The 24,233-nt window shown below is 43.7% G+C and overlaps 10 protein-coding genes across 10 annotated transcripts; 5 read left to right on the forward strand and 5 right to left on the reverse strand.

The window, feature by feature from the left end:
- Positions 1-3,685: 3,685 nt before the first annotated feature.
- Positions 3,686-4,077, forward strand: PHALS_03453 (uncharacterized protein; the record flags this gene model as incomplete). The annotated part of the gene is made up of 3 exons (XM_024717664.1): positions 3,686-3,828; positions 3,870-3,939; positions 4,021-4,077. The coding sequence occupies 3 exons, from the start codon at positions 3,686-3,688 to the stop codon at positions 4,075-4,077; spliced, it is 270 nt and encodes an 89-aa protein (XP_024583141.1).
- A 3,044-nt stretch (positions 4,078-7,121) lies between these two features.
- Positions 7,122-7,409, reverse strand: PHALS_03454 (uncharacterized protein; the record flags this gene model as incomplete). The annotated part of the gene is made up of 2 exons (XM_024717665.1): positions 7,122-7,276; positions 7,358-7,409. The coding sequence occupies 2 exons, from the start codon at positions 7,407-7,409 to the stop codon at positions 7,122-7,124; spliced, it is 207 nt and encodes a 68-aa protein (XP_024583142.1).
- A 3,780-nt stretch (positions 7,410-11,189) lies between these two features.
- PHALS_03455 (RxLR-like protein) lies at positions 11,190-12,028 on the forward strand (the record flags this gene model as incomplete). Its single annotated transcript, XM_024717666.1, has 6 exons — positions 11,190-11,398; positions 11,465-11,516; positions 11,581-11,649; positions 11,752-11,793; positions 11,862-11,951; positions 12,011-12,028. The coding sequence occupies 6 exons, from the start codon at positions 11,190-11,192 to the stop codon at positions 12,026-12,028; spliced, it is 480 nt and encodes a 159-aa protein (XP_024583143.1).
- A 145-nt stretch (positions 12,029-12,173) lies between these two features.
- PHALS_03456 (Nuclear transport receptor LGL2 (importin beta superfamily)) lies at positions 12,174-14,300 on the reverse strand (the record flags this gene model as incomplete). Its single annotated transcript, XM_024717669.1, has 1 exon — positions 12,174-14,300. One exon carries the CDS (start codon positions 14,298-14,300, stop codon positions 12,174-12,176), a length of 2,127 nt encoding a protein of 708 aa, XP_024583144.1.
- Positions 14,301-14,404: 104 nt separating this feature from the next.
- PHALS_03457 (Nuclear transport regulator) lies at positions 14,405-15,198 on the reverse strand (the record flags this gene model as incomplete). Its single annotated transcript, XM_024717670.1, has 3 exons — positions 14,405-14,416; positions 14,481-15,029; positions 15,142-15,198. The coding sequence occupies 3 exons, from the start codon at positions 15,196-15,198 to the stop codon at positions 14,405-14,407; spliced, it is 618 nt and encodes a 205-aa protein (XP_024583145.1).
- Positions 15,199-15,267: 69 nt separating this feature from the next.
- On the forward strand, positions 15,268-16,983 carry PHALS_03458 (Nucleosome remodeling factor, subunit CAF1/NURF55/MSI1; the record flags this gene model as incomplete). Its single annotated transcript, XM_024717671.1, has 1 exon — positions 15,268-16,983. One exon carries the CDS (start codon positions 15,268-15,270, stop codon positions 16,981-16,983), a length of 1,716 nt encoding a protein of 571 aa, XP_024583146.1.
- Positions 16,984-16,998: 15 nt separating this feature from the next.
- Positions 16,999-18,953, reverse strand: PHALS_03459 (Nuclear protein COP1; the record flags this gene model as incomplete). Its single annotated transcript, XM_024717672.1, has 7 exons — positions 16,999-17,423; positions 17,488-17,882; positions 17,947-18,188; positions 18,265-18,337; positions 18,397-18,512; positions 18,585-18,656; positions 18,717-18,953. 7 exons carry the CDS (start codon positions 18,951-18,953, stop codon positions 16,999-17,001), a joined length of 1,560 nt encoding a protein of 519 aa, XP_024583147.1.
- Positions 18,954-19,064: 111 nt separating this feature from the next.
- PHALS_03460 (whirly) lies at positions 19,065-19,989 on the forward strand (the record flags this gene model as incomplete). Its single annotated transcript, XM_024717673.1, has 5 exons — positions 19,065-19,140; positions 19,207-19,322; positions 19,395-19,457; positions 19,530-19,807; positions 19,869-19,989. The coding sequence occupies 5 exons, from the start codon at positions 19,065-19,067 to the stop codon at positions 19,987-19,989; spliced, it is 654 nt and encodes a 217-aa protein (XP_024583148.1).
- A 432-nt stretch (positions 19,990-20,421) lies between these two features.
- On the reverse strand, positions 20,422-21,652 carry PHALS_03461 (porin family protein; the record flags this gene model as incomplete). The annotated part of the gene is made up of 2 exons (XM_024717674.1): positions 20,422-21,315; positions 21,386-21,652. 2 exons carry the CDS (start codon positions 21,650-21,652, stop codon positions 20,422-20,424), a joined length of 1,161 nt encoding a protein of 386 aa, XP_024583149.1.
- Positions 21,653-21,676: 24 nt separating this feature from the next.
- Positions 21,677-23,765, forward strand: PHALS_03462 (cellulose synthase subunit; the record flags this gene model as incomplete). The annotated part of the gene is made up of 8 exons (XM_024717675.1): positions 21,677-21,906; positions 21,998-22,085; positions 22,155-22,227; positions 22,312-22,593; positions 22,654-22,735; positions 22,801-23,176; positions 23,244-23,307; positions 23,368-23,765. The coding sequence occupies 8 exons, from the start codon at positions 21,677-21,679 to the stop codon at positions 23,763-23,765; spliced, it is 1,593 nt and encodes a 530-aa protein (XP_024583150.1).
- Between the last annotated feature and the right edge of the window lie 468 nt (positions 23,766-24,233).

Raw genomic sequence — 24,233 nt, forward strand, 5'->3', positions numbered from 1 at the left:
TTCAGTGACAACGTATTGAGTTAGTCTTCAGCTTAATTTTAGCTGAAGAAGACATTGATATTATTCCTGTTCTTTCTTCTGGCGTGCTAAATATCGTGTATCTTGTACAGTTTATTGTGATGAGGTACGTACAGATTACACTATTGTCCACGTGGATTGTAAGTACGACGAAGAAGTATCAACATTTGTGCTCGGTACTGATTTGGTTATGAAGATCCACATAGGAAAGGCACGAGGAACGTATAGGCTGCTAGCCGTCGAAAAGAGCATTAATTTTAATCATAATACTCTTAAAATTAAAACAAATAAGGCATGATCCCGTGCCTGGGTGGTGGGTGAGCTGGATATTGAGTTGACCGATTCCATATTACGATCCAGAAGTGTATTTAGGGGATCGTTTGTGTCGATATTACTGAAAGGGCGTAAATTAAAGTTGTGATCGAAGAAGCTTAACCAAGAGGCGCTATTGGTGCTTTCAGTGTGGTGTAGCCGACTTGGAAATGGTGTGTCGACTCCGACTCGGGAGACGGTGTGTGCCCGACGAGAGACTTGTTATAGCCAAAAAGCCATTCATGGATCATGGCGGGCGCACTTCGGATTGCCATGAAAACGCATCAAACTTGGTGTCATGAAATTAGCCGTGAATCCTGGCCATTTAAGCATGAGTAGAAAGCATAGAGACCTGATGTTGAGAATTTGACCATTTTGTTAAGCGTTCGAAGTGTAGAGTCTAAATACACCAAAGGTTGGTATTTTCAATTGTCCTTGGCATTCAAAGTTAAGTTGATAGCTGTGTTTATTGTATCCAGCCGTGGACTGGGTGACGAAAACAATGCTTTGGGGAAAAGACGTCTGAAAATGTCTGGAGCGAAAAGGTTGACCCAATCGCTAGCGAGGTCAAACGTGCCATGATCAGGAAGTAAATGAGATCGTATTGTTGTAATATTAATATGCCATGGACCCATATTGAAAGCCAGTAGTTTGGTTGGTGAAAACATGGGAGGTTGCAATCCATATATTCCGCACCCAGCTTGGATCTGAGATTGCTCGTACTTGTTTTAACTTGTTGGACTTTGGTCCGACTTCATCAGCAGCTGTTCTTGATGTCAGCCTGGAAATGAGGGATATGGTTTCAATGCAATTCCGGTAGCTGATGAATTTTTGTCAACACCACTGTTGACGGTAGAAATTGTATTATGATAGATGAAGTTAGATGTGTAGTTTTCCAGTGTTGTCATAATGGAGTGCGGATCGGCCCGAAAATTGTAGTCAATGTCACGAATGCGTAATGTTGCATGTGAAGACCAACTTTTAATTCATCTGTCGACTGAATGTAGATGCGTGGACATTTTAAAACCGCATGTTGACGAAACTGCCGAAAGTGCAAGTTGATGTATGCAAAGGCATGATGCCGTGCAAAAAAGTTTTGTAAAGTCGTTTCTGCAATTTGCATGATGCTTAAAATGCCAAACAACACACAATATTGGTAGGATAGAATGTAAGAAATCCATAATGCAGCGGGGCCGCCGTAGCTCTTTGCTTAGAGAAAGCTTACAAAGGTCACCGACCTTACGTTCTATACTAGAACCAGCATGAGTGTAGCGGATCGCAACCCGCTACCTCTAAGAGTACCGAAAACCTTATCCCAAGGCAAATGTACTCTTCCGGTTAAAATTGGAACTGTATTTATGTTTTTTATGGGCGGCTGAGCCGCTTAAATTTAACACTTATGTTTTCCAAAACCAAATTTATATGCATAACTTGCTACGGTGTAGCCACGCCATTGTGTGACTACACACTACTCGTGTAATCGACATATTATTACGGTCACACAATCTTGTGTGACCCACCCTTTCGTACCAGGGTAAGTGTTTTCCTTTACACATAATGCTGAGAAGCAAAATGATGAAGAAGAATATTCAGGAAAGACAAATATTGTCCAAAAAATGTTTAAATTATGAATTTGTTGAAAGGTTGAAGAAAGACTTCTTATCGGTGTGATGCCACTTTGTAAGCTCGAAACAGATGTTGGGCAGATTCAACGTTTGTGTATTCACGCGTACATAAACCACTTAAACGATTTCTATTCTTAATCAGGGCTTGATTAGAAATTGAAATGCGTAAGCTGCGGATGGAACTTTAGATCATATTACACTGGGAATACATAATGCTATGAATGGTAAAAGTCACGGTTCGACATATTTATGACTAAAAATTGTCTTCGAGACCTCTTCCGTGGTAAGCACAAACAATCTGAATGGACGATTCTACCATAGGTCCATGTGGGGGGCCAAGTTAGGAACACAAAACTGTATCGAACATTAACCGTTCCTCGATCGAAATGTTCCGATTGAGGTGAACTATGTAGTGATACTTGTGTTGTGAAGCTCCCGTGAAGCTTCACAATGTCGTTAGGCAATTTAAGCGTAATGCTTTCAGCAGGTCAATTATGTTCGTAGTGACTTCGGTCAATGGGATTTAACTTTGCCAAATGTAATGTATATATTGTGTCAAGATGGCACGACACAAACCCTCATCCAGTCTGAAGAACGTCAAGTTGCGTATATTTTCGCCCAAACGCGTACAATAACCTCAAAGAATCGAGAAGTCCATTCCATAGGCATCCTCTTCATGTGTACGTATAGAAAGTATGCAGCTAGTACGAAGAGAAATTGATAATTTTGTAAGGAGCTAAACTGCCGGAGTGTAGCAGCTGGGATCGACATTCAGCCCAAGGGTCGAGGCAATTCCATCCCTAAACGCTTTGAGGTGCTTAGTTTGGATAGAAGCCTTGATGGGTATCAAACTTAATTATTCCTCCAACACGCCTGTATAAATCCATTTTTTACAATGTTCTCTCAGCAGCATATTTGCCGTCTGATCCTTGGAGTGACCGAAATTTCGGGCAAAAGCGTAAACTGCTCGAAAAAGATTAGGTCTGCTAGATGTACACTGGCTGTATACTAATGCAACCTCAGGATAACGCTTTGTGAGTGCAACACCTTGCCTCGCAATGTACGTGTACAGTACTTTCACACCACGCATCTTATTCAAATCTTACAAATAATCCACTAAATTCTCGCTCAAGTGTCACACTCTCACCTTAAAGTACTTCTAATAGTACCACATCGTCCGAAGGCTTTAGCACTTTGAGATCCATTGACACCAAGTAGAAAGATGTCTCATGGTGAGTTGGTTACCATTAAACTGCCAGAAGTCTAACTGTAAATATTCTAATCCAGACTCAAACGGGTGTGCCGAATCCAAAATGATCACGTGGCGAGCTATCGAAAGCATCGACGAGATCAGCGCAGCGTTGGAACACATGTCCATGCATGATTCTTAATGTCTTGACATCAAGCAAGAGAGTGAAAATTGATCTACACGTGATCTTCATGTAGTAGTGATTAACACACGGTCTCAAGCAGCCTTTCAGAAACCTGGGGACCAAGCTTAGCATCATGAGCCAGCAGAGTCGCTGGACGGTTTGTCCTCAGGATGTGATTTATATCTAGTCTTGTATAGCAGCGAATGGCGCACCCATCGTTGTAGTTTATACATATTTTTCTTGGACGACTGATTATCGTAAATAGCTTTGTTGTTGCGTTCTAAAAGATTTGGCGCAACCTTGTAGTACTCGATTGCTACTTCGTCGGGACCCGATACGTTTGAATGTGTGGATTCAATGATTGCTGAAGTGCGAGTAACAACTTGTACTGAGCGCCGAGATGGATATATCAAGCAGGCACTGCTGCTGTCTGCTGTAGCGTTCGAGCCAGGTGAAGGGATTTCCTTAAGTTTTGAAGATCAAGGGATCTTGCCTGAAAAGTTGATCCCAGCATCTACAATGTCAACATCAATTTCTGCAGGATCATCCGTGTCGACCCATCGTTACGCCGGACATTTGGTACTGAGAGTCTAGTTGTGGCGGCCAAAAAGGTTCTTTGAACTCGCTCAACAAGACATAAAATCGGCTGCAAACTTGATTATTGCGTTCTTTTTCCGAACGGTACTTTGGAGTGTCGGCTTGTTCATGTTGGAATGGTGCTCTATTGCAGTCGATTGGATTCAGATTAAAGAAAACGATGGCACCGTTGACTGCGGCGACTCTTGTAGCAATTTCACAGCAATCATCTTATTGCCATTTAACCCACCATATTCGAATGTAAATGCAGTAGTCAAGAAAATACCCAAAGTTAGCATCGTTGGATGGTCGAAATCGTGCCGCAGTTCACTCAGCCGACGCCGTTCGATTCGTGATGATACCCGGATCACAATGAAGCTATGGGGTACGTCACCACGGCACGCATTTCATATTTGCATATTTAACATTAAAAGTATGAAACCCGCAAGTATGTGGTCTTTGTTATGCTGTTATGACCTCCGACATGATTTCCCTCATGAGATAGATAAAAAATTAAAAACGTCATCGAATCGATTTTTGCGCATTAAGTTTGCGTAACCCGCTGTATTCTGGTGTTTAAAACGCCAAGCTCCGATAAAGCCCAACGCGTAAGGCTAATCACTAAATTGCAGCTGCATCAGCACAACAAAAGTAGTTTGGATTGGACAAAAAGAGATTTCATTGTGACGGTTTCTTCATGACTATGTGCGAAGCCAGGTCATCTTCATCTTGGCTACACAGATGAAGTAAGTGAAAAGTGCGAGAACTTAGCTGTCATTACGTGTTTTGGATTTATCAGATCCAAAAACAACACTTACATACACCGTCTCGTTGCTAAGCGTGGAACTAAGTAATGACAAACAATTGTTCTTACTGTGAGGTCTTCATCATTGCCAAAATGGGAATCATATGACGACACAAGAATAACATATGTATCTCGTTGAGAGCTGGAGATGAGATGAGTGACCGAAAGCATGTTCAAAATGTGAATGTTGTGTTTGCCGGTCTACAGCGGGTCTTATTTGCCGTGCTCTGTCTCTTCATATATAGCCTTTGGTTTCCGAGAGAAGTCGCTGTACGTCTTAAATTAGCTCAACCATGTTCCGTGAGCCTCTACTAAGGCTCTAGAATCTACAAAAGGCGACTGTTTACCAACAAGAAATCATTCAACAGTCACATAAAAAGCAAAAAAGCTGCTTGGTTAAGTACACCCACCACATATACTGGCAAGTGAAAATTGTTGCCGCGACCGTTCCAACAAAATAGAGAAGGTTTAAGGCACTCCAGAAAAAAATCCAGGATGTTGAAGTCGTTTGGGAAATTGTGGCTCGAGTACTGCTTACATTTTCACTGAATTGATACATATGGAGGCCAATGATGGTGCTATGAAGGGTTGTGGCTCGAAGCATTGAGTTCAAAAATGCTGCCTTACAAAATGCGCAACATCAATAGATTCTATGTCATAGAGATCCCGCAAGTAATCTAAGAAATACGAAGATCCTTGAGCCGTGATTGGCACTGCGCTGATTGTACGATACACTGAGTCAGCAAAAAACTGGTTTTGGCGGATTGACGGAAGCTAATAAGAGCATCGAAATTCTACAGCTGCAGTAACAATACGCTTTTGGGTGATCTTATTTTGAGAACATCTTGCTCGATGAATTTGGCGATGCAATGTTGGAATTCCTACACCATAACACTAGCTGTTTAAAGAGAGATGTATGCACACTTTTCAGTGAGCATACTTCCTCTTCACATGCTAAAACTACGGACAAGGCAGTTAATCCAGATACTAAAGTTTCATCCAATTGCCATTATTTTATTTTCTTGTTCACTGGCTTCCTGACAAAAAGCCGATAGGAGCGCTGAATACTTCACTGCGAAGAACGTTATATCAATTGGTGATCCAGAATTTATTACATTAGCGAGTAGAGGACTTCAACTTATCACTCGAGTTTGTGATAACAGATCCTACCGGTAGTTGATGGTCCCATTTTGTACGTTTTGAATGAATTTTCTGCCCGTTGCATCTTCTAATAGTGGATCAACGGTCGTGCGCATTACTAGTTTTCCTGTCCGAACACAGTCAGGACCGCTTCGTATAGTATGAGCAGATTGCTCGTCCTGGTCAACCTCAACCCGGTTCCGAACGTTAAACTTGATTCTGGTTCGGTTTAAAGCTTGATGCCCGGCGGAGTCGTCTTTCCATTCATACTGGCATCAGAGCTCCAGACAGTTGGCTAGGGCGCAGCTGTAGATATGGTGGTTATGCCCGAATAAACTATGTTGAGCAAAGCACGATATTTGTCTAGAGTAGAGAATATTTCTCGGAGGGGCTCGCTGTTTGCGTAAAGAACCCGGTCAGATAGCCAACACACTTAAAGTATATAATGCTCTTCCAGATTTCCATTTGGTGATGGACATACGACGGAACAATTCAAATGGGTCTTGCGCTTCTTTAAACAAACCGTTCAAACAAGGCGGTCATAAATTGCTAGGATAAATTAATTTTATGATGATAGGCTAGACCCAAAGAGCACAATTTGTTGTACTTAGGACACTTACGGATCGTGACGCTCATGAGTTGTTCAACCCCGTAAAGTATCATCTGACGTGCATACAAAAAAGATACCTCGATGTTGACCTGATAGTCGCGAGATTGCACAAAAAACTCTCAACGGACGACAGGTTGGCCAAAAACAGTTAATACACGCAGATTACTGAATGCAGCTAAAGCTCAACCTTGAACTTTAGGGTTTTTGAATGTAGTCACAAGGATGCTAGATGTAAGCGTCGCAACACAAACTATACAAAAATACACGGTTTATTGCAACTTCAATCGTAATCCATCGAGAGATTCTAATTTTGTCCAATCAATCGGATGCGTTGCGCTCAAGATTCAGTGAACGAATGGAAAAGTCAGTATAAAGAGCGGTAGGGTAGGCGAAACGGTGACACGGGAACGAGGCACAAGCCGGTGGCAGCAATACCCGCGAAATGAAACTAATCATGAGGCGAGGTCGCGAAGTGTCTATGTAAGGCGCGACGAACGGGAATAGAGTGGCCGGTGGCCGGAACAAAAACCGAAATGATGGGGAATTGGGCTTGTATGTTGCTGGGAGGGTGTTGGAGAAGGTAAACTGTGAAGTCTCAGCAGATTCACCGAGATCTGATGATTTGAGAGGATACAAACTAGCACTTTGGTAGCTCATAGGAGCTAAAGCCCAGTTTGGCATGTGTCGTTGCCTCTTACGTTTGTTGCACACTCTGTCTTTCCTCCTCTCAGAGCTGAGACAGTGACAAGCAGCGTGATGCACATCTCGCTATTGATAGTGGTTCGGCCTTGTTCCAGGTTTGGAACATGGCAGATAGCTGTATTGACAGGATCACCGATGTGAGCAAGAATGTTTTCACAACAAGAGTATGTGGTAATAAGTATCCACTAGGACTTACACGTCGTGTTTAGTGCCTCACAAAGTTGAGCATTCAATGACACCCTGGTCATGCTTTTAGGCCTGATGGTGTGACTGCAAGGTTGGACCTTCTCGCAAGTTGGAAGCGCGTTTAGCCAGGCAAATCTGCCATTTTTTGCTAAAATTAAAAGCGAAAGATTACAATGTCACAATTGGCAACGTCATTATCACAATCTTGCCGAAATGAAGCCTCAACCTTTCATGATGAGGTTTTACTGCCATAATCAGATACATTTAAGGCTCAGGGTAGCCCGCCAGTCCGTATGCTGTTCCACGTAAAATAGGGTTGCTATCGTTTGCTCATCGAATGACTACCATCCTGTAGCTGTGATCTGTGGCCTCTATCCGGTTATGACGGTATGTCGTCTCTCTTCAAAAGTGTTTGCGTACTATCAGTACTAAACTTCGTCTGACTTCAAACGCCGACGCATTTGACGGGGTGGCAAGAAAAACACAATGCCGCTTAAAATCTAAAGGCAGCTTAATTATAGGCGAGGTTTGAGACGCGTCTCCGTCTTTAAATCAGCGCTTCATATCCAAATTGCTCGAAAGAGCGAGATCGTGTTATAGATCAAATCAGCATGAAATGTCTTTTTGTTGGAGTATAGCTACATCCCGATCAAACGGTTCGACGTGGTTGGGGGCGGCATTAATAATATAGATAGCAGACAGGCGGCTCACATAATTCAATTATGTTTTTAGGCATTACATATCCACGTCTGCTCTGTCTGCCGCTAGTATTTGTATATCGCTTTTGCACATCAGAGCCTACAACCATAGTGCCACGCAATTGATGTATCACGCTCAGTGTCATCGATACATAATATTACTACTAAAAGTAGCCGAGAGAATGTCAGAGGTATCGTATCGACAGCCACGGATCGAACCACCACTTTGTGGTGGTGCAACGCGAACATGAGGTCGAACCAAACCATTTAAAAATCGAGTAAAACTTGCTGGGGGATGTACTGCATAGTCCCAAGAGGGTGTATTTTGCCTTCGCACCGCGGTCTTTAAGTGCAAGTGCTTAACAAATATTTTCTACAGCGCGATAAACGCATCTCACCGGATTTTTTGTCCCGTATTGGTCGACATAAGCATGTTCAACCTGATGTTTAACACCTTGAACTACCTTCGACACCACCTTGCTGAAAACGTTTGCCATCTCTAAGCCATGTTGACGAAACGCTTTGCCTTGAAACAGCTATACTGTATCCATACTGGTATCGGTCTTTTGACAGCGGCGAGATGATTTTTTTTGTCTAGACGGTTCAAGACGACCTAAATGCTGGAATTACCTGACGCTTCTACCGATAGTCCATTAATTCAGCCCGAAAAATGGTCTGCTGATTCTCTACCGGATCAGGCAGTTGCGTCGGAGTCTGTGGACACCGACGCAACCAGCGATGGGTTAGGCGCTGACACTTATCTCATTTTCGCACACACGTGCTTTCTCACTAATACATCCTGGGCCACTAGTACATCGTGCCCGCTAAGTAGTTTGCTCTTTCTTCCAAAGTGGCTCCTAAAGTGGTCGAAGGTCATTCTGTACTTTTGGTCTTCATCGTGAACCACCATCTACATACATCCTGTGTCAAGTGGATCAGTGCTGGGATACAGCAAGTCTTGGTGTACGAAATAACGATTGTCGTATGCAACCAAATGTATCGATCAAATACCATCTGTACAATATTTTCTTACGCTTGCCTCATCCTCGCTCAATGTGGCCATCATGACAATTCACAGTCGGAGCCGCTTGCAAGTGTATCCGATATCGCATTAGGTCGATTCGACTAATTAGGTGTACTCAGAAATAAAGGTTACCCATCTTGCCACTTTCTGTGACAAATGTGGTGACGACGTCGCTGTGATCGCTGGTGCATCAATTACAGATGTCTTTGAGACGAGCGGTGACACCCTGAATTTGACAAGAGCATATTACGAAAGCAAGTAGCTTCTTGTCATGAATGAGTGGTTTTCATCTGTGGCTCAACTAAGATGATGCAATCATGTTCATTGGCATCGCTTGAAGCAGCAAACTGATTACAGCAAAGACCAATGCGTCGTGTAAGATATAAATTGGTCTACAAGGAATCAGGACGACCAAAATCGAGGTGCTCAATAGACTTTCCCCACAACCTTGAAAGCCACCGCATCTGCCGCACTCCAACACAAATTGACATCTTTTGAGGAGATGGGTGAGAGAGCAAGCCATGTCAGCATACTGTGCGCTACACTTGTGCGAATCGCTAACCAGAATTTCAACGGCACTCATCATTCAACGATGGCCTTTATCCTTGCGGATCTTGTCACGTTTTCCAAAAAGGAAGCCCATGGAGCGGATTTCATTCGCGTCAAAACACACAATTTTCTAAACTGGACCATGTTCTTGCGCATGCACTCGACTACTGCTCGCACGTTATCAATCTCGATGTTCACATCGGATTTTTTGTGCTCCACACAATAACAAATAAATGTTGGATTTGCGATGCTACCTACACAGTTTCGTCACTTGACGTCTGAGCGTCGATTGTTCTAAGATAGTCTAGACCATAACATCCACTCCCATAGCATCTCGCCCAAATTAATGAAAAAAGCCAGTTTAGTGACGCCATCTTCGTCCCGGGGGCAACATCCATGGTGGGTTTGTTGTCCCCAAGTCGAGATATACTTCAACAAAGACTAAGAGGATTCGGAGGATCCTTATAGATAGCTGTCCCTCCACTCGCATTCAGTGCCCAGCACGCAATTATAAGAAGGCCCACCATGACCAAACAATGACCCTTACTCTTCTCCCAGTTCCTTTTGTGCAATTTTGATGACCTCACCGTCGTGCAACTATTTGCATTCGTCGCTTAGTGATCATTTTTTATGTCCAATGAAATTTTCTACCTGAGGTTATTAAGAAAGTAAGTATGAGCAATAGCTCAACCACTCTTGTTCACAAGTGAATAATCTCCTCGGGACAATTTTATGAAGCTTTACAAATCCGCCAGGTGGACGTGTCGCACGGTATGGCTGACATAGCGAACCGTTACATCGTTACACGAATGGTAACCTAAAGACTCTGACCCCTTTAATTGCTACTCTTAGACGCCCGTCTCCGTGTTCGGATGCTTCACTCAGGGGCCAGAAGCGAAATCGAGAGAATCTTAAGTTACTAAGGTCTTCTTTGCTCATATTGACTTCCAAAGTGGCATGTAGTAAGGCTTGATTTTTCTCAAACAAGTACTCGATATCAACGTTTCAATATATCCAATGATACAAGATTTCGGATTGCTTGTCATGAAGCTAAGAGCCTATGAGCTACACGGTTATCCCTTGCGGTTCCTCATCGTCATTAGTACCAATACTTCGGACGTCTGACTTTTGCACAAGTACAACACAACGTAAATGTGTCTTTTGTTCAATTATATGCTGCACAAGAGTAATGTGTGCATATACAAAAATACAATACCTACCTTGTAGCACATGGCAAAGCGAGTACTTATCATGATATTTCATCATTGTCCTTCTCCCTTGTTCCTTCTAGGTTCTGATAGAACAATGACGTGCTCGATCGCCATTTACCCTGTCAGCCTTGGAGTATGGCGCAGTTCTGAACAAATAAGCGTCTACACCAGTCTATCAGCTCTTTTATAAGAGCTATTTATCTTGTAATTATTGTGTTGTTGAAGATGATGTCTCGTACATAAACCGCCGCGTTTCTGCAAAACAGTTCATCTTGTAATTATTGTGTTGTTGAAGATGGTGTCTCGTACATCAACTGCCGCGTGTATGACACAATCTGCAAAACAGCAACAGCATAGAAAATGGGCTTCGGACGATTCTTTTTATTCGGTGTTGCTATAGTGGTGGCTCTTGTAGCTTTGGCGTGGCCGCAGCTCGAACATCTTCTCATAAACAGTGGTTACAGCTGTCCATATCCCTTTTCGATGCTTATTACCGGAAATGGCACCGAGAACGAAGCAGCAGTCGAGACAAAGGGGCTGCCTAAATACACTCTGGACCAGCTACGAATGTTTGTCATACATCTAACGTTAATAATGACATGCACATATATATCCTATTGAATATTTGCTTGAAGGTACGATGGCTCCGATGAGAAGGCTCCAATTCTACTTGCTGTCGGCGGCAAGGTACGCGATGAAGCTGCAAAAGCAGTAACAGGATTGACGAAAGTTGATGTGGTGGCTACTGCAGGTATTGGACGTAACATCGGGCGCCAAGTTCTACGGTAAAGGCAATACGTACAATCTCTTTGCCGGAACGGTACAGTTGACACAACTTTTTAAATGGAAGTTATGTCATGCATAACCTTCCAACACATTTTCTTGTTTTGTTGTTTGCACCTTCATGATACGTATTTTGCAGGCTTGCACGCGTGCTCTGGCTCTTGGTTCGCTTGAAATCGAGGTACGAACGGTAGTCTTGTAGTTGACAAGCATTATATAATGACGTAATTCTGTCGTCTTTTTCCGTAGGATATCAGCGACGATACCTCGGATTTCGACGAAAGCAAACTGAAAGAGCTGGCTGAAACCAAACAATTTTACTACGAGAAGTACCCTATCGTATGTGGCAAATATTTGATAAAGAAGTATTGTGAATATTCACGGTTATGTATGTTTAGGTTGGAGAATTGGTCTAAGACTGTAGTCGCCGCTGCTGCTATCACTTGTAAATGCCTCATTTATTGGTGTGACTATAGTGATTAGAAAGCTTTATTTTGTCAACTTTATGTGATAAAAATTGAACACGAAAGTGTGGTGTCAAGCGTCTCTTACGGAGGCTAATCAGGCATCAATTGAGTAAAGTGTATCCACTGTCAATTCTCTTCGACAAACTTTGGCAAAATCAGAGCATAAACCACGAAATCGTCTTTCGGAATAAAGTGATGGCTGAGAGGCCAGCGATAACCATATATGTAGCACTTGCTGACGGTCGTCGGGGCGCAACTCAGTCAAACCTATTGCGTCGCGGGCTAGAGATTGAATCAGAGCAATTCTTACTCGTTCATTGTTGGTAAAACTAGTCAATAGTGCATAAAATAGTTTAGACAGCGAATCGTAGAGAGCACTCGGACTCTTTGAGGCAAGCGCATCAAGAAGGTTATCAACCCACTTCTCCGTTTGGCCAGCATTTAAGACACTGGCATTAATGGTTGGTGTGAAAGATGCCAATTTGGAAGTGCTTTCGTTAAGCAAATAAGTGAGAAACATGATGACTGCATTTGTTGAGGGACGATCCTGATTGCCTAAGCAGGCCAAGCTGAGATCGATAAGCACCGGAAATTCGGCACTTGGTAGTATTGCTGCTGGACAGAAAAGTAGAAAGCGATACGCTAGCTCAAAGAATGAACGTAGTACATCTGGTGATTCAGCCAGTGAATGTGTCTTGAAAAATTGAAATGCTGACTGACTCAATGCGCCGATTAGGCCACGAAAACTCTCAACAACTTCGGCATTTGACTCCTTTGCAAAGACATCAACAGTCACAGACGCACATTGGAGTGGGGCAACAAAGCGCCGCTGCTCAAACACTCGTACAATCAGATTTGCAATGCCATTGAGATGAGGGGCCATTTCCTGTTTTAAACTCTGCAAGCACCACCCATACAACTCAAATAGAGCTGTCGTGATACCCTCATCAACTTCAAATCGTGGTGCTAAAAGGTTTAGATGAGGCCAAATTTGCTCAACTACCCACTTTGTAATATTCTTGCCTCCCGCTACATCTGCAGGCGCGTCTAGGAATCGCATCACCTTACCTAGTACCTGTAGCTCATTGCACGCAATACGAGCCACCGCCACATCATCAATTCCTGTTGTTACTAATATTTGGTCCAAACGGGTTAATGAATCTGATAACACGGCCGACAGGATTTCCGAGCAGTGACGAGAGACTGCTGCGACACGGACGATGCCTTCGACAACTAGCAATCGATCGTCGATTGGCATGAAGTGTCCAGGGGCAGCAAAGTGCTGCACGCTGGTCACAAGGAGGCTCGGCGGCATGTCAGCAAGACAGCTCGCACAATTCGTTGCAATTTGCATAAAGCTTTTTGCAGCTTTGGAACAACTCATTTCAAGACCAAGAGCACTTGTTAAATACAAAAGAACAGCCTTCACCGTATCAAACGCGCCTAATGCTAGAGCTTTCTCGTTGATCCAGGCACTAAATTGACCGATTACCCGTGAAGCTGCAGTGATGACCAAAGGATGTGTTGTTCCTGTTGTTCTTAGTGCAGCCTGTAAAAATTGTGAAGTCACAGTCTCTAGGTCGGTATTACAAGATGTGTTGACCAGTTTCTTCGTAATCTCATCGGCAACCGTCGAGACAGCAAAAAAAGCGACTTCAACGCTCTGCCACTCACTTGATGTAGTTGATAGAACGATTGGAAGTAGATGTATAAGGTATCTTTCTTTTAACAAAGAAAAAATCGATATGAAAACTTCTGAGACCCCTTGAAATCCATTTCGAAAAGAATTAAGATCATCGAGCTCAAGTTCATCCAGATCTTCTGCACTTCCGACGGGATACTGGCACTGCATGAGCATAACGTCATACAGTCGTACAAAGGCATCATGTTGATAAAATTGAAGTCGTGACATGACAGGCTCGTCTTGGACAACTAACCAAAACTCAAGAGTAAGAGACGCTATTTGACGGCGATGATGAGAGCCTAAATACAGCATTAGCTCGCTTAGCGCAACAGATTCTTGCGGATGTTCTCCATCTAAGATCCAATCTGCATAAGTTTCGCAAAAGGTTGATATGACATCAGTTAGCGCGTGGCTTATGTCCTCTTCATCAAGAGCAACAGCGCTTTCCAATGCAGCTCGCGTTTGGAGCAGTCCTTGTGCTGTGACCAACAGCGTCTCTTGCAATTTAGCAGGAGTCGGATACGATGCGACTGTCATCAGCTTTGTCAAAATTTTGGCACATAAGTGTAGATGTTGTGACTTGTTCTGTAGTGCATTTAATAATTCACGTAGTACAGCGTCGTTGTTCGAGTACATCGATGCTAATGAGAGACCTGCTCGTTGAACCCAAACCATTAAACATGCTAAAGCCTCACCATGAAGAGCAGCCACACGTACATCTTGGTCCTCTTTCGTAAGTACAATTTTTTCAATTAACGATACGATATCATCACTCAGAGCAGAAAGATGTATTTCCATTGCATCCTTGACTGCGAACGATAATTCAGCATCCTCTATCTCTTCACAAATACAGCGAGCAAAGATTAGCAGAAACGAGATCTCTTCAGCGCTTGCGGAGGAGCAATTCGCCAAAAGCCTTGATAATAAAGCTGAGCAGTCGTCTGGAGATGAGATCATGACAACCGCATAGATGGCACACAGTTTATTAGCTAGCGGTCTTTGGTGAATAGCTGGTTGCATACTATCCCTTGAATTTGATATCAGCATTTGCAGCGACATCGTTAAGGCACCCTTTTGGTCTGCTGGCAGTCGTACCCATTCCTTGCGCACCTTTGTGTGCAGCATGTTGGCTGCGAAGAAAAGTGCTTCGGAGGACAATGCCAATGATTTATCCTGCAATAGCTGAAAACCTACTGACCATGCCATATCGGAAGCTGCAAAAGTGTGTAGGAACTCATTGGCTTCTCGTTGTCGCTCAGCTCCTTCCTATTTGAGTTAAGATTACATTTACAAAAGATAATGAGTCAATAGGCTTACAAAGGAACAGCGCAGGAGCTGGAGCTTCGCACATGAGCAATCAAATTGCAAAGCAACAGACCATTCCATAAAGCGCTTGCACAGCGCTTAGAACCATCGGTAGGGCGCTGTCCGCCATATTCAACAGAAATATAGCCTATCAAACCTGTTATGCTTTACAAAAACAAATTTTGCCTATCAAGAATTGATGCCAAGTATTCTGGACTACTTTAAGCCGGTCGGCAAAGAAGAACGGCCTCCTAAAGATAATTTAGCTGTGGTTCTACAAGAAAACAAACCTGCAGTCGCTCTGGATTCGCTTTGCTCGACTTCTGATGCTCGGCAAAAGTTAAGGAAAAGCTTGCCCACTAATGATGACGTGAAACCTTTGTCACATGAGGCTTCAAAGTTTACGGGAAAGCGACAACATTACCGCGGTGATTCTCGATTATCTTTGCTCTCCTCTTCAGCGGTTACTTTGGATCAAACTATCGAGCTTTCACTTTATGAAAAAAAGCGACAGAAGAAGATGGCGGCCAATGCCAGATTTCTGGAGAAGATTGGCATGAGTTCTACCCACTTGGAATTGACTAAGCAAGTACAAGGAGATCACACACGTCAAGCAAATAAACGTGCAAAAGCAAAGCTGATACCGGAAAAGCATTCAGTGCGAAGGTCGAGACGACTCCGTGGTAATGTTGCTTCCGAAGTTGCCTCCGAATCACGAATATTGTCAAATGAGTGTGTAGAGAAGGATGTAAAATCTGGTGAGCTTGATACATCGGTCCTGAAAGCTTCGTTTGTCGAGTCCAATGTATTAAAATACACTGTCAACGATAATCACAGTGATTGGAATTCGCTGCTGTCTTCACCATTGGACAACATAGACCGCGAGCTCGTGGGGTACCACGTGGCTTCACAATCCTATTTGTATGACAATGCCTTGAAAAAAACCTATAGCATTTCATTCACGTCTTTCAAAGAGAATGGACTTGGAGCCATGGGGGGTCACGGTGGTCTTGCGTCAATATTTGCACTCTCAGATCCTTACGACCGATCAGAAAAGGATAACACATTTGCTGAAACGCACAAACCGCTAATGTCATTTAAGGCACACAATGGTTGGATTGCTGCACTTAGCTTTGCTCAAGGTATTCAAGAGAGAACAAATTTACTCTTTACAGTGTCTAATGATGCCTCGTTGAAGCTCTGGGACTTGAATTATTATTCTCACGTCTCGAAAACGCCCAAAGAAGTCTTCACAATAACGAATCTACATGAAAAGGGGATTTTTGGTTTGGACGTCAAGGAGAATTCAATCATTACGTGCTCAAAAGACACCACGATTGCACTATCACAACTTCGAACCGATACGAGTTTGCTTGTGATCAAACAGCGATTCAAAGAGCACGAGGGAGTCGTTAAATGCGTGCGATTCTCCCACTGCCACCCACAGCTATTCGCATCTGGTGGGAATGATCGAGTGCTACGAGTTCACGACGTACGCTTAGGTCCAAGCTCTACTGTGGTGATGATCCCTAGTGTGCATTCTCGAGCGATCAACAGTGTTCAGTTTCACCCTACAAATGACAATTTGGTACTCTCAGCAGGCTTCGATCCTGATTTCTATATGTTTGACGTGCGTAACACGTTAGCACCTGTATGTACTTATCGCCAGTACAACAACAGCACCGCAGCGATCTTCCATCCACTTTTCATTGGGGATGGCTCGAAGATTGTAGCAGCTCGCGAACATGATCTTACATTGTACAGAACAAGTGATGGTGACGTCATCAGTTGCGGCTACATCGATAAACCGGCGACTTGTATAGCCGCGGACCCATTTAATGACCGTATTGCGATCGCTCAGGGCGGACACCTCCGATTTGCAAATGCGAAATGGGAAACAAAGCGTGGAATATAAAACAACAACAAAAAACTATGATGCTGATATGTGAGCTTTTAACCACTCATTCTCCTGTCGCAGTGATCGATTTTCCTCTACTACAGCGTCATACTGGTCCATCAAAGTCTCAAACATAGTTGACAGTTGCTCGATGTCTTTTTGATGGCGCAGGTTAATCTCCTCTCTCAGATGTTGGATCTCGGCGCGCATTGATAAATTTGTTAAATCTGCTTGTTGAGACGAGCAGGTCATTGCGTCGACGTCGTTTTTCGCATGTTCCGCTGGCTTAAGCGTCTGCCTATATGTCGGAGAAGAAAAAAGACCAATTTCATCAGTAGATGCGTGGGTTGTTGAGGTCTTTGAGCTCATGTTTAAGATTGGCTGAGGTGGATTCTGCGTGGCAGGTGTCAGCAATCGTTTTGACTGTGTCCGTGGAGGTACAATACCGCTGGGTTCCACTATTTATCGTGACAACAAGCATATGTCAAATACGGATAATTAGTCAATGAAGATGAAACCTACTGGTGCGAGTTACCAATCGAGTCGAATCAAGTGTTGGCGACGAAGACAGTTCGTACGAGACGTGACTTTTGCTCGTCAGACGGTCGATTTTCTTGAGTTTGGTTACGACGTCTCCATTATTAATCGTTTCGGCAGTTGACGTGTGGTGAGCAGATTCTGCCGGAATATTTTTTGCAGGAATGCTGCCTACATTGACGTCAGATGCGAGTGGTGAAAAGTGGAGGGATTGGACAGCGAAGGTTTCGTGTACAAGGGTTGAAAACAAGGGTGAAATTGCTCCCCGAAGATCGTACAAGTGGATTTCACCCGTTGTGGTGCCCACTGCAAAAGTCTTTCCATCAGCACAAAGAGCTAATGACGATATTGGCTGCTCCAAGTCGAGCGAGCGTAAATTCCTAGATATACACAAGATACAGATCAGCTGTGTTGTACGTTTAAATCAGGACATTATTGTCATACTTGCGCTGAACAGTATCGTAAAAAATGACTCGACCATCAAATCCACCGGATGCGAGCAAAACTTTGCTGACTGAAGACAGTGTCAATGATGTGGCTGGTGCTTCGTGTTGTCGAACGAATTCTGCCGTTAATTGTCCCGTAGCAAGATTCCAAACGCGCACTGATCCATCCATGTACGTGGATCCGAGTACATGCCGAGCCATGGGATGCGGAGACGTTTGGATCGCCATCACTTGATGCATCTATTCGGCAAAACAATATTATTAGAGTCTCAATCACATATTTTCTGTAACGAATGAAAAGTATGTGAGAGCATACCCCATGAGTTGGATCAACCGTTAAGGATCTGACAATTTCTGCTGTTTGAACATCACAGATGTAGATGGCACCGCTAGAATTCAGGCACTACTATCAGTTTTGTTCTCAAATTTGCCGTTATACGTGAATTACCTAGCAGTACCCCCGACAATGCATTCGTCTTTATATCCGCCAAACGCTACTGACGTAATAGCACTCGAACTGATATTATACGTTTGCATAATCTCTTGAGTCTTAAGATCCCACAACTAAAAGGGCAATGAACGAATAAGTCACTACAAAATCAATGAGGTCATATGTCGATGCCGATTTCAACTTGCCCGAACGAATCCATTGTCGCCACCAGAAGCAAGAAATCTTGAGCCACTGCTAAACTGCAGTGCATTTACTTGCTGCAACAAAAAGCTATTAAAGCAAGCAAAACAAGATGAAAATTAAATGACTGAACGAACTTGTTGATCCGGTGCATCAGTAGGATAAAAGAGCTCCGATAACTTTTCTCCAGAGGACGGCACATGAAGACAAATCCTACCATTCACACTGCTACTAGCTAAAATACGTCCATTGTGATTGTACTGGACGGAGGTGATATCGGCATTATGTGAGTTGAAAGTGCGCTGTGGAATAATGCTTTCCAAAGTCACTTCGAAGGTTTTGACAGTTGATCCCGCCGCACAGCATAGAAGCATGACTTTAGTAACAGCAAGTATGCAGCAAAGTATTCACGTCGTTTCATGTCCTAAGTTCAATTTTGGCTACATTTTTTACTACATCGTCACGACCAGTCACAATTGATTAAAATGGCGCTTTTGCAGACGCTCCGTAAGACAGCAGGCCTCAGGCTGAACGCGGCTTTTCGCAGCACTGTTCTGTATTGTACGTGCAGCTCAAGTTAAGCAACACTATTTTTATTCCAAACACGTTTCATTTTTCCAAAACTAGCCACAGAGCGCGTGTTCCCAAATTTCTCGGTTTACAGCAGTGACTCAGCCTTCCAAGTAGCCCCAAGCCCCCCGCAGTACACAAACAATGGCAGCTACCTGAAGACTAAGCGAGTGGTAAGCTGTTGAGGAATCAAATAATTCTGCAGTTATTAAATGCTGGTTGATCCACATACTATCGTTTGATAGGGAGCCATGATGCTATCGTGGGCTAAGTCTACCAACTCAGGATATAACTACCAAAATAAAACTGTAAGTAACTCGATTAATTTCAGCGATTGTAACTGACGCTTGTTGCAGTTTTTCTCACTGGGTCCGTCGGAGGTGGGACTGGTGCTGGAGATGCTTGACTCTCGCATCCCAGAGCTCTCGTTTACTCACTCGCCTAATATGAACTCGTCTGAGGAAAATAAAAATTCTAAGTCGCTCTACATTACGCGCACATCAGGCCCTGATGGAAACCCATTAATTTTGATCAAAGTTAAGCACGAGAGCGAGTGTGTCGCTACGCTTAACGTTGGCGAGGCCCGTGTTTTTAAAGAGCTGTTGATCTACTCGCTTCCACGACTCTTCGGTTTCCACTCCGTGCTTGAGGGACCTTTGTAAGACCTTTGATTAGATGAAAGTTACGTAAATAGCATTCACATATGTGCTCGTTATTAGGAATGTCGAAGGTGGAACCAGTGGGGACTTGTTACGGAGTGAAGATAACTCGTATCCATCGAGATCAAATAGCGGATACCGCCGATCCAACACCAAACCTGCTGGTGAATGGCCTTTCTAACGCGATATAACGCTTTGAGATAGCTGTGCTTCAATTTGTTCAGCAATTACAGACTGAGAATGATTTGGTCTCATTAAAAGTGTTAGCAAAAGCGTTTGTAATGACATTGTCAAGCGGACGGAATGAAAAAAGCCGTTTAGGTGTTTCACTATTGTTAGCTTGCGTTCCAAATGACGTGGAGAGATGCAGACAATATTGCTCGTCATTTCAATTTTAAGTCGGTTATAACGAGACACTATTTTTATATGTTAAGTTCTACCCTCCATGTATTGACGTGTCCACCGCATATTTCTAAACCTCATACCTCAAAAGCATTAAGGCATTACAAAATGTGTCCAAATTCAACCGTTCATCCCTGCTCTAAGCTTATCACGCAGCTGACTAATTAATAAAATGCTATCCTTTACCTTAATCTGCGCTGATTATCTAAATCTAGAACGAAAGCTGCGCGCCGTAGCCAAACTTGAAGTCATCCTTAAGCGGAAAGCCCTCTGCCGACAACGAGAGCACAAAGTTAGGCAGCACACGCGCTTCGATACTCGTTGCTACGCGGAAAGTTGAGTCCACACTAGACACGAATCGAGTTTGACCTAGGTCCATCTCAACGCCACATGTAGTCTGTGCTTCACCTGACGCATAATTATAAACAAGCTCCGAACCGTAGCGGATTCGGTGGCCTACTTTGCGCATGTACGCCAGCTGCAGTGTACCCATGGCACCATAGGTGCCCATAGCCACCCAGTCGCGTTCAGTCCACTTGCCAGCATACGCCGAAATAATCTTACGGTGCTTGCCGTGATAGTAGGCCTCACCGCCGAGGGCAAGCCTCGGGGTTACACTCTGCAAGTAGCTGCAGCCAAGAAGCGGGCCGTTTGAAAGCTTTATGTTCCACGTAAAGTCCTCGCCAGTGTAGTCAAAATCGGCAAGAGCTTGTGAGCCATGCTCTTCATTCTTAAGCTGTGACTTAGCTCGCAATTTCCATTTGCTAGAAAGCTTTTGATTCCATCGAGCATCGAGATAGCCGTCTGGAGTGATCTTGCTCATAAGAAAGGTGGAAGGGTCCATAGGGTCGCCCATCACGACGTTGGCACCAAATTGATAGAGACCACCAGGAATCATGGGTGTTCCAAGCAGAAATGAGTGTGATGTGGAGCAACTTTGGCCTAAGATGCGCGTAAAGTCAAAGCGAAAGCCGTCAAAGGCGTCTGGACTCACGGGACCTTTGAGCTCATTGGGCGCAGTCTCATACAGCCCGGGATTCGGAAGTTTTGATCTTTCCTTTTCGATCTGCTCAACTTGCTGCATGAATACAGGCACTTCTACCTCCTACAAACATCAAATCGACGGACATGCATCAGTTGAGAAAGCTGAACGTCGTAAGGAAAACGTTACGTACGGGAGTCGCACTTGTCGCCATAACAGGGTACTGCTTACATTCTGATCGCTTAGACTTGCTTGATGAGCCTCCCATACTGACAAGAAGACGACTAAAAGGCACAGGGAGAGTAGCCAAACAGCACGAAGCTTGTAGTGTTGACTGGAGATCAGCGGTGAGCTCCGTGGAAGAAACACGAACTTTGTACCAATTACAAAGTGGTAACTCAATATTTTGAACCAACCGAAAAGGCTTTAATTCGTACTTGTATTGAGTGATTGGATACATAATGCTTTACGAAAAGCTCCATTGATGGCAAGCTTAGAGCTAGACGCTGATGGCGCGCAATTCACGCTTGCTTTCTTCACGAGCGTTTGGAATCACTCCGTTGATACGATAACTTTACCACGAATTTGTGTACTCTTAGACAGCATCAATGCATATTGCAAAAAGAAGCCCTTAATTGGTCTGCTGAAAGTTTGTCGGACTGATAGCAACGTCGATAGAAGCAACAACGTTAGAGCTCAACGGCTCGATGCAGCGTAAACTGCAGCGCTGGATGTTAAAAAGTACAACAAAACATTTCCCTAACTGGTTTTATTGCTGCGTCAGAACGTTTCGCTTGCTGTGTAGGCAATACAAAGTGACAGATCTGCCAGCGTGCGTACTAATTGATGCCCAAGGCCAAACGCTGACAGTAGAATCCTTTAAAGCGCTAGAAGTAAGAAAGCAAAAATGAATTGGCCATGATTTTTATGACCATGTGATAATTTTATTGCTTTTTGTTCAGAGCTTATATCGTCAGCCTCAAGTTAGCGAGAAAAACAAAGAAACATCGCAGATCTTTGACAATTTGAACTCATGTCAGCCGTAACTTAATTTTTCTTACTGTCACACCTCATTGTCTCGCTTACAATATCTCAATATTGTTTACTTACTGCTCGTAGGGAAAGTTTTGGCTGATCTATTGGAATGTAGTTATGCTCCAGTAGCTGCCTTTGAAACACTACGACCGCTTTGGAAAATCGATGTCCCTGTTGAGAGTGCCAATATTCCCAAACGTACCGAAGATAACGACCCAGAGCTTGTCAAAATGCGTGAAAACGCTCTCAAGCTGTTCGAATCGGGACAATACGTTGCTTCTTTGTCAAAGTTTGAGGACATCTTGCTGCGCTGTCCAACGTGCACAAAATCGAATTTCAACATTGCTGTCATTCTGCAATCGATCGGTACAAATGGTTCTCTGTTACTTCTATTGATGTGTTCGATGTGACGCTTTGCTGCTCCAGGTGAAACTTACTTCGCTGTAGCGAGCATGTTGCGTGTCGTCAGGCTTGACGATAGCGACTCTGTCGCGCACACTGTCCTTCGGTACGATGCACACAGCGGTGCTTCTAATAATAATGACCGACAGTCGTACTACATGTTTGCTGTAGCTCCGTGTACTTTCAAGAAGAGCCTGATCTTGTCATTACTGGGTACCACTCGATTAGTAAAACTCATGGTGACACCCACGTTCGTGCAGTACATTCACTCGCAACTCTTACAGGGGCTACTACCACCAAAATGGCCGCTCCTGCCTATGTTGCGAAGGTCTTTGACGAGCTGGCAGAAAGTTTTGAGGAAAAGCTGGTGGCACACTTAGAGTACCGTGTGCCTTGGCAACTAGTCGAAGCTTTAAAACAAGTGTCACCACCAGGGTTTAATCATAACAACTCGACAACTGAGGCAGATTGGGTTGTTGCTGATGTTGGCTGCGGCACTGGTCTATGTGGACGTCTGTTGCGTCCCTACGTGAAATATCTCATTGGGGTTTGAAAGACTGCAAGAAATTATTACACTTCTCTGCTTGTGACTGAATCAGCCATTTGGTTTACAGGTAGACATTTCGCCCTTGATGATTGAAAAGACACGCGACGGGGGCAGTTACGACGAACTACACAGTACGTGTTGATTATACATGCACATGTTATCGTCACACGTTGATATGTATATCTGCATAGCACTTGACATTGTGCCTTTCTTAAAGTCGTGTGGAGATGAGTCATTAAATTTAGTAATCGCTGCGGACGTGTGGATATACGTTGGTTCGCTGGACCAAGTATTTGAATTAAGTGCACGTAAGCTGCAAGTATCCACTGGTTGGATGGCATTTTCAATCGAGATTTTGCCGTTCGAAGATATCAAAGACGACACTACTGATTCGGCAAATTTTCGATTGGCAACGTCAGGACGATTCCAACACTCGCACAACTACATCAAGTTTTTAGCATTTCAATGGGGCTTCAACATCATTGACCAGCAAGATGTAGCTGTGCGTAAAGAGAGTGGCGAGCCTGTGCCTGGCCGAATCTATCTTCTTCAACGTTCAGCACCACTCAAATTGAATTTGCTTGACTAATGTTCTTAAAGCTATCACACCAGCAATTATTGTTACATGCATAATACATTCTGCGATGTGTTACGTCACCGATAGCGGCAACTTTTATTCGAGTCGCTAGCCACATATCAAAGCCGTGCTACTCGTAACTCGACTTTGGGATCGTTTTCCATTTTCAGATTGAAAACTTTTGATATTCGTACAAGAATACAAAGAACACGATGAGAACTTGAGCAATTATTGTAATATCACAGCAACATGCTCATCTTGCGCCGAGGTGTGCTGGTACACGCCATGTGCTATTAGCGACTGCCAGTGTCATTAGTGGCAACAGTTTTCAATTTTATTCACTTGCAAGAGCAGCTACTCAAATTCCAAGAACATTTAGCAGTACAATAGTGCAATTGCTGTCGCGCAAACCTCCATTTGCTTTCGCCACGAGTAAAAGTTCACACCTCTTGCTCGCTGGGACTTCCAATAACTGAAAAG

This window comes from Plasmopara halstedii, assembly GCF_900000015.1.
Source record: "Plasmopara halstedii genome assembly, contig: Scaffold_2364, whole genome shotgun sequence".
Classification (NCBI taxonomy): Eukaryota; Oomycota; class Peronosporomycetes; order Peronosporales; family Peronosporaceae; genus Plasmopara; species Plasmopara halstedii.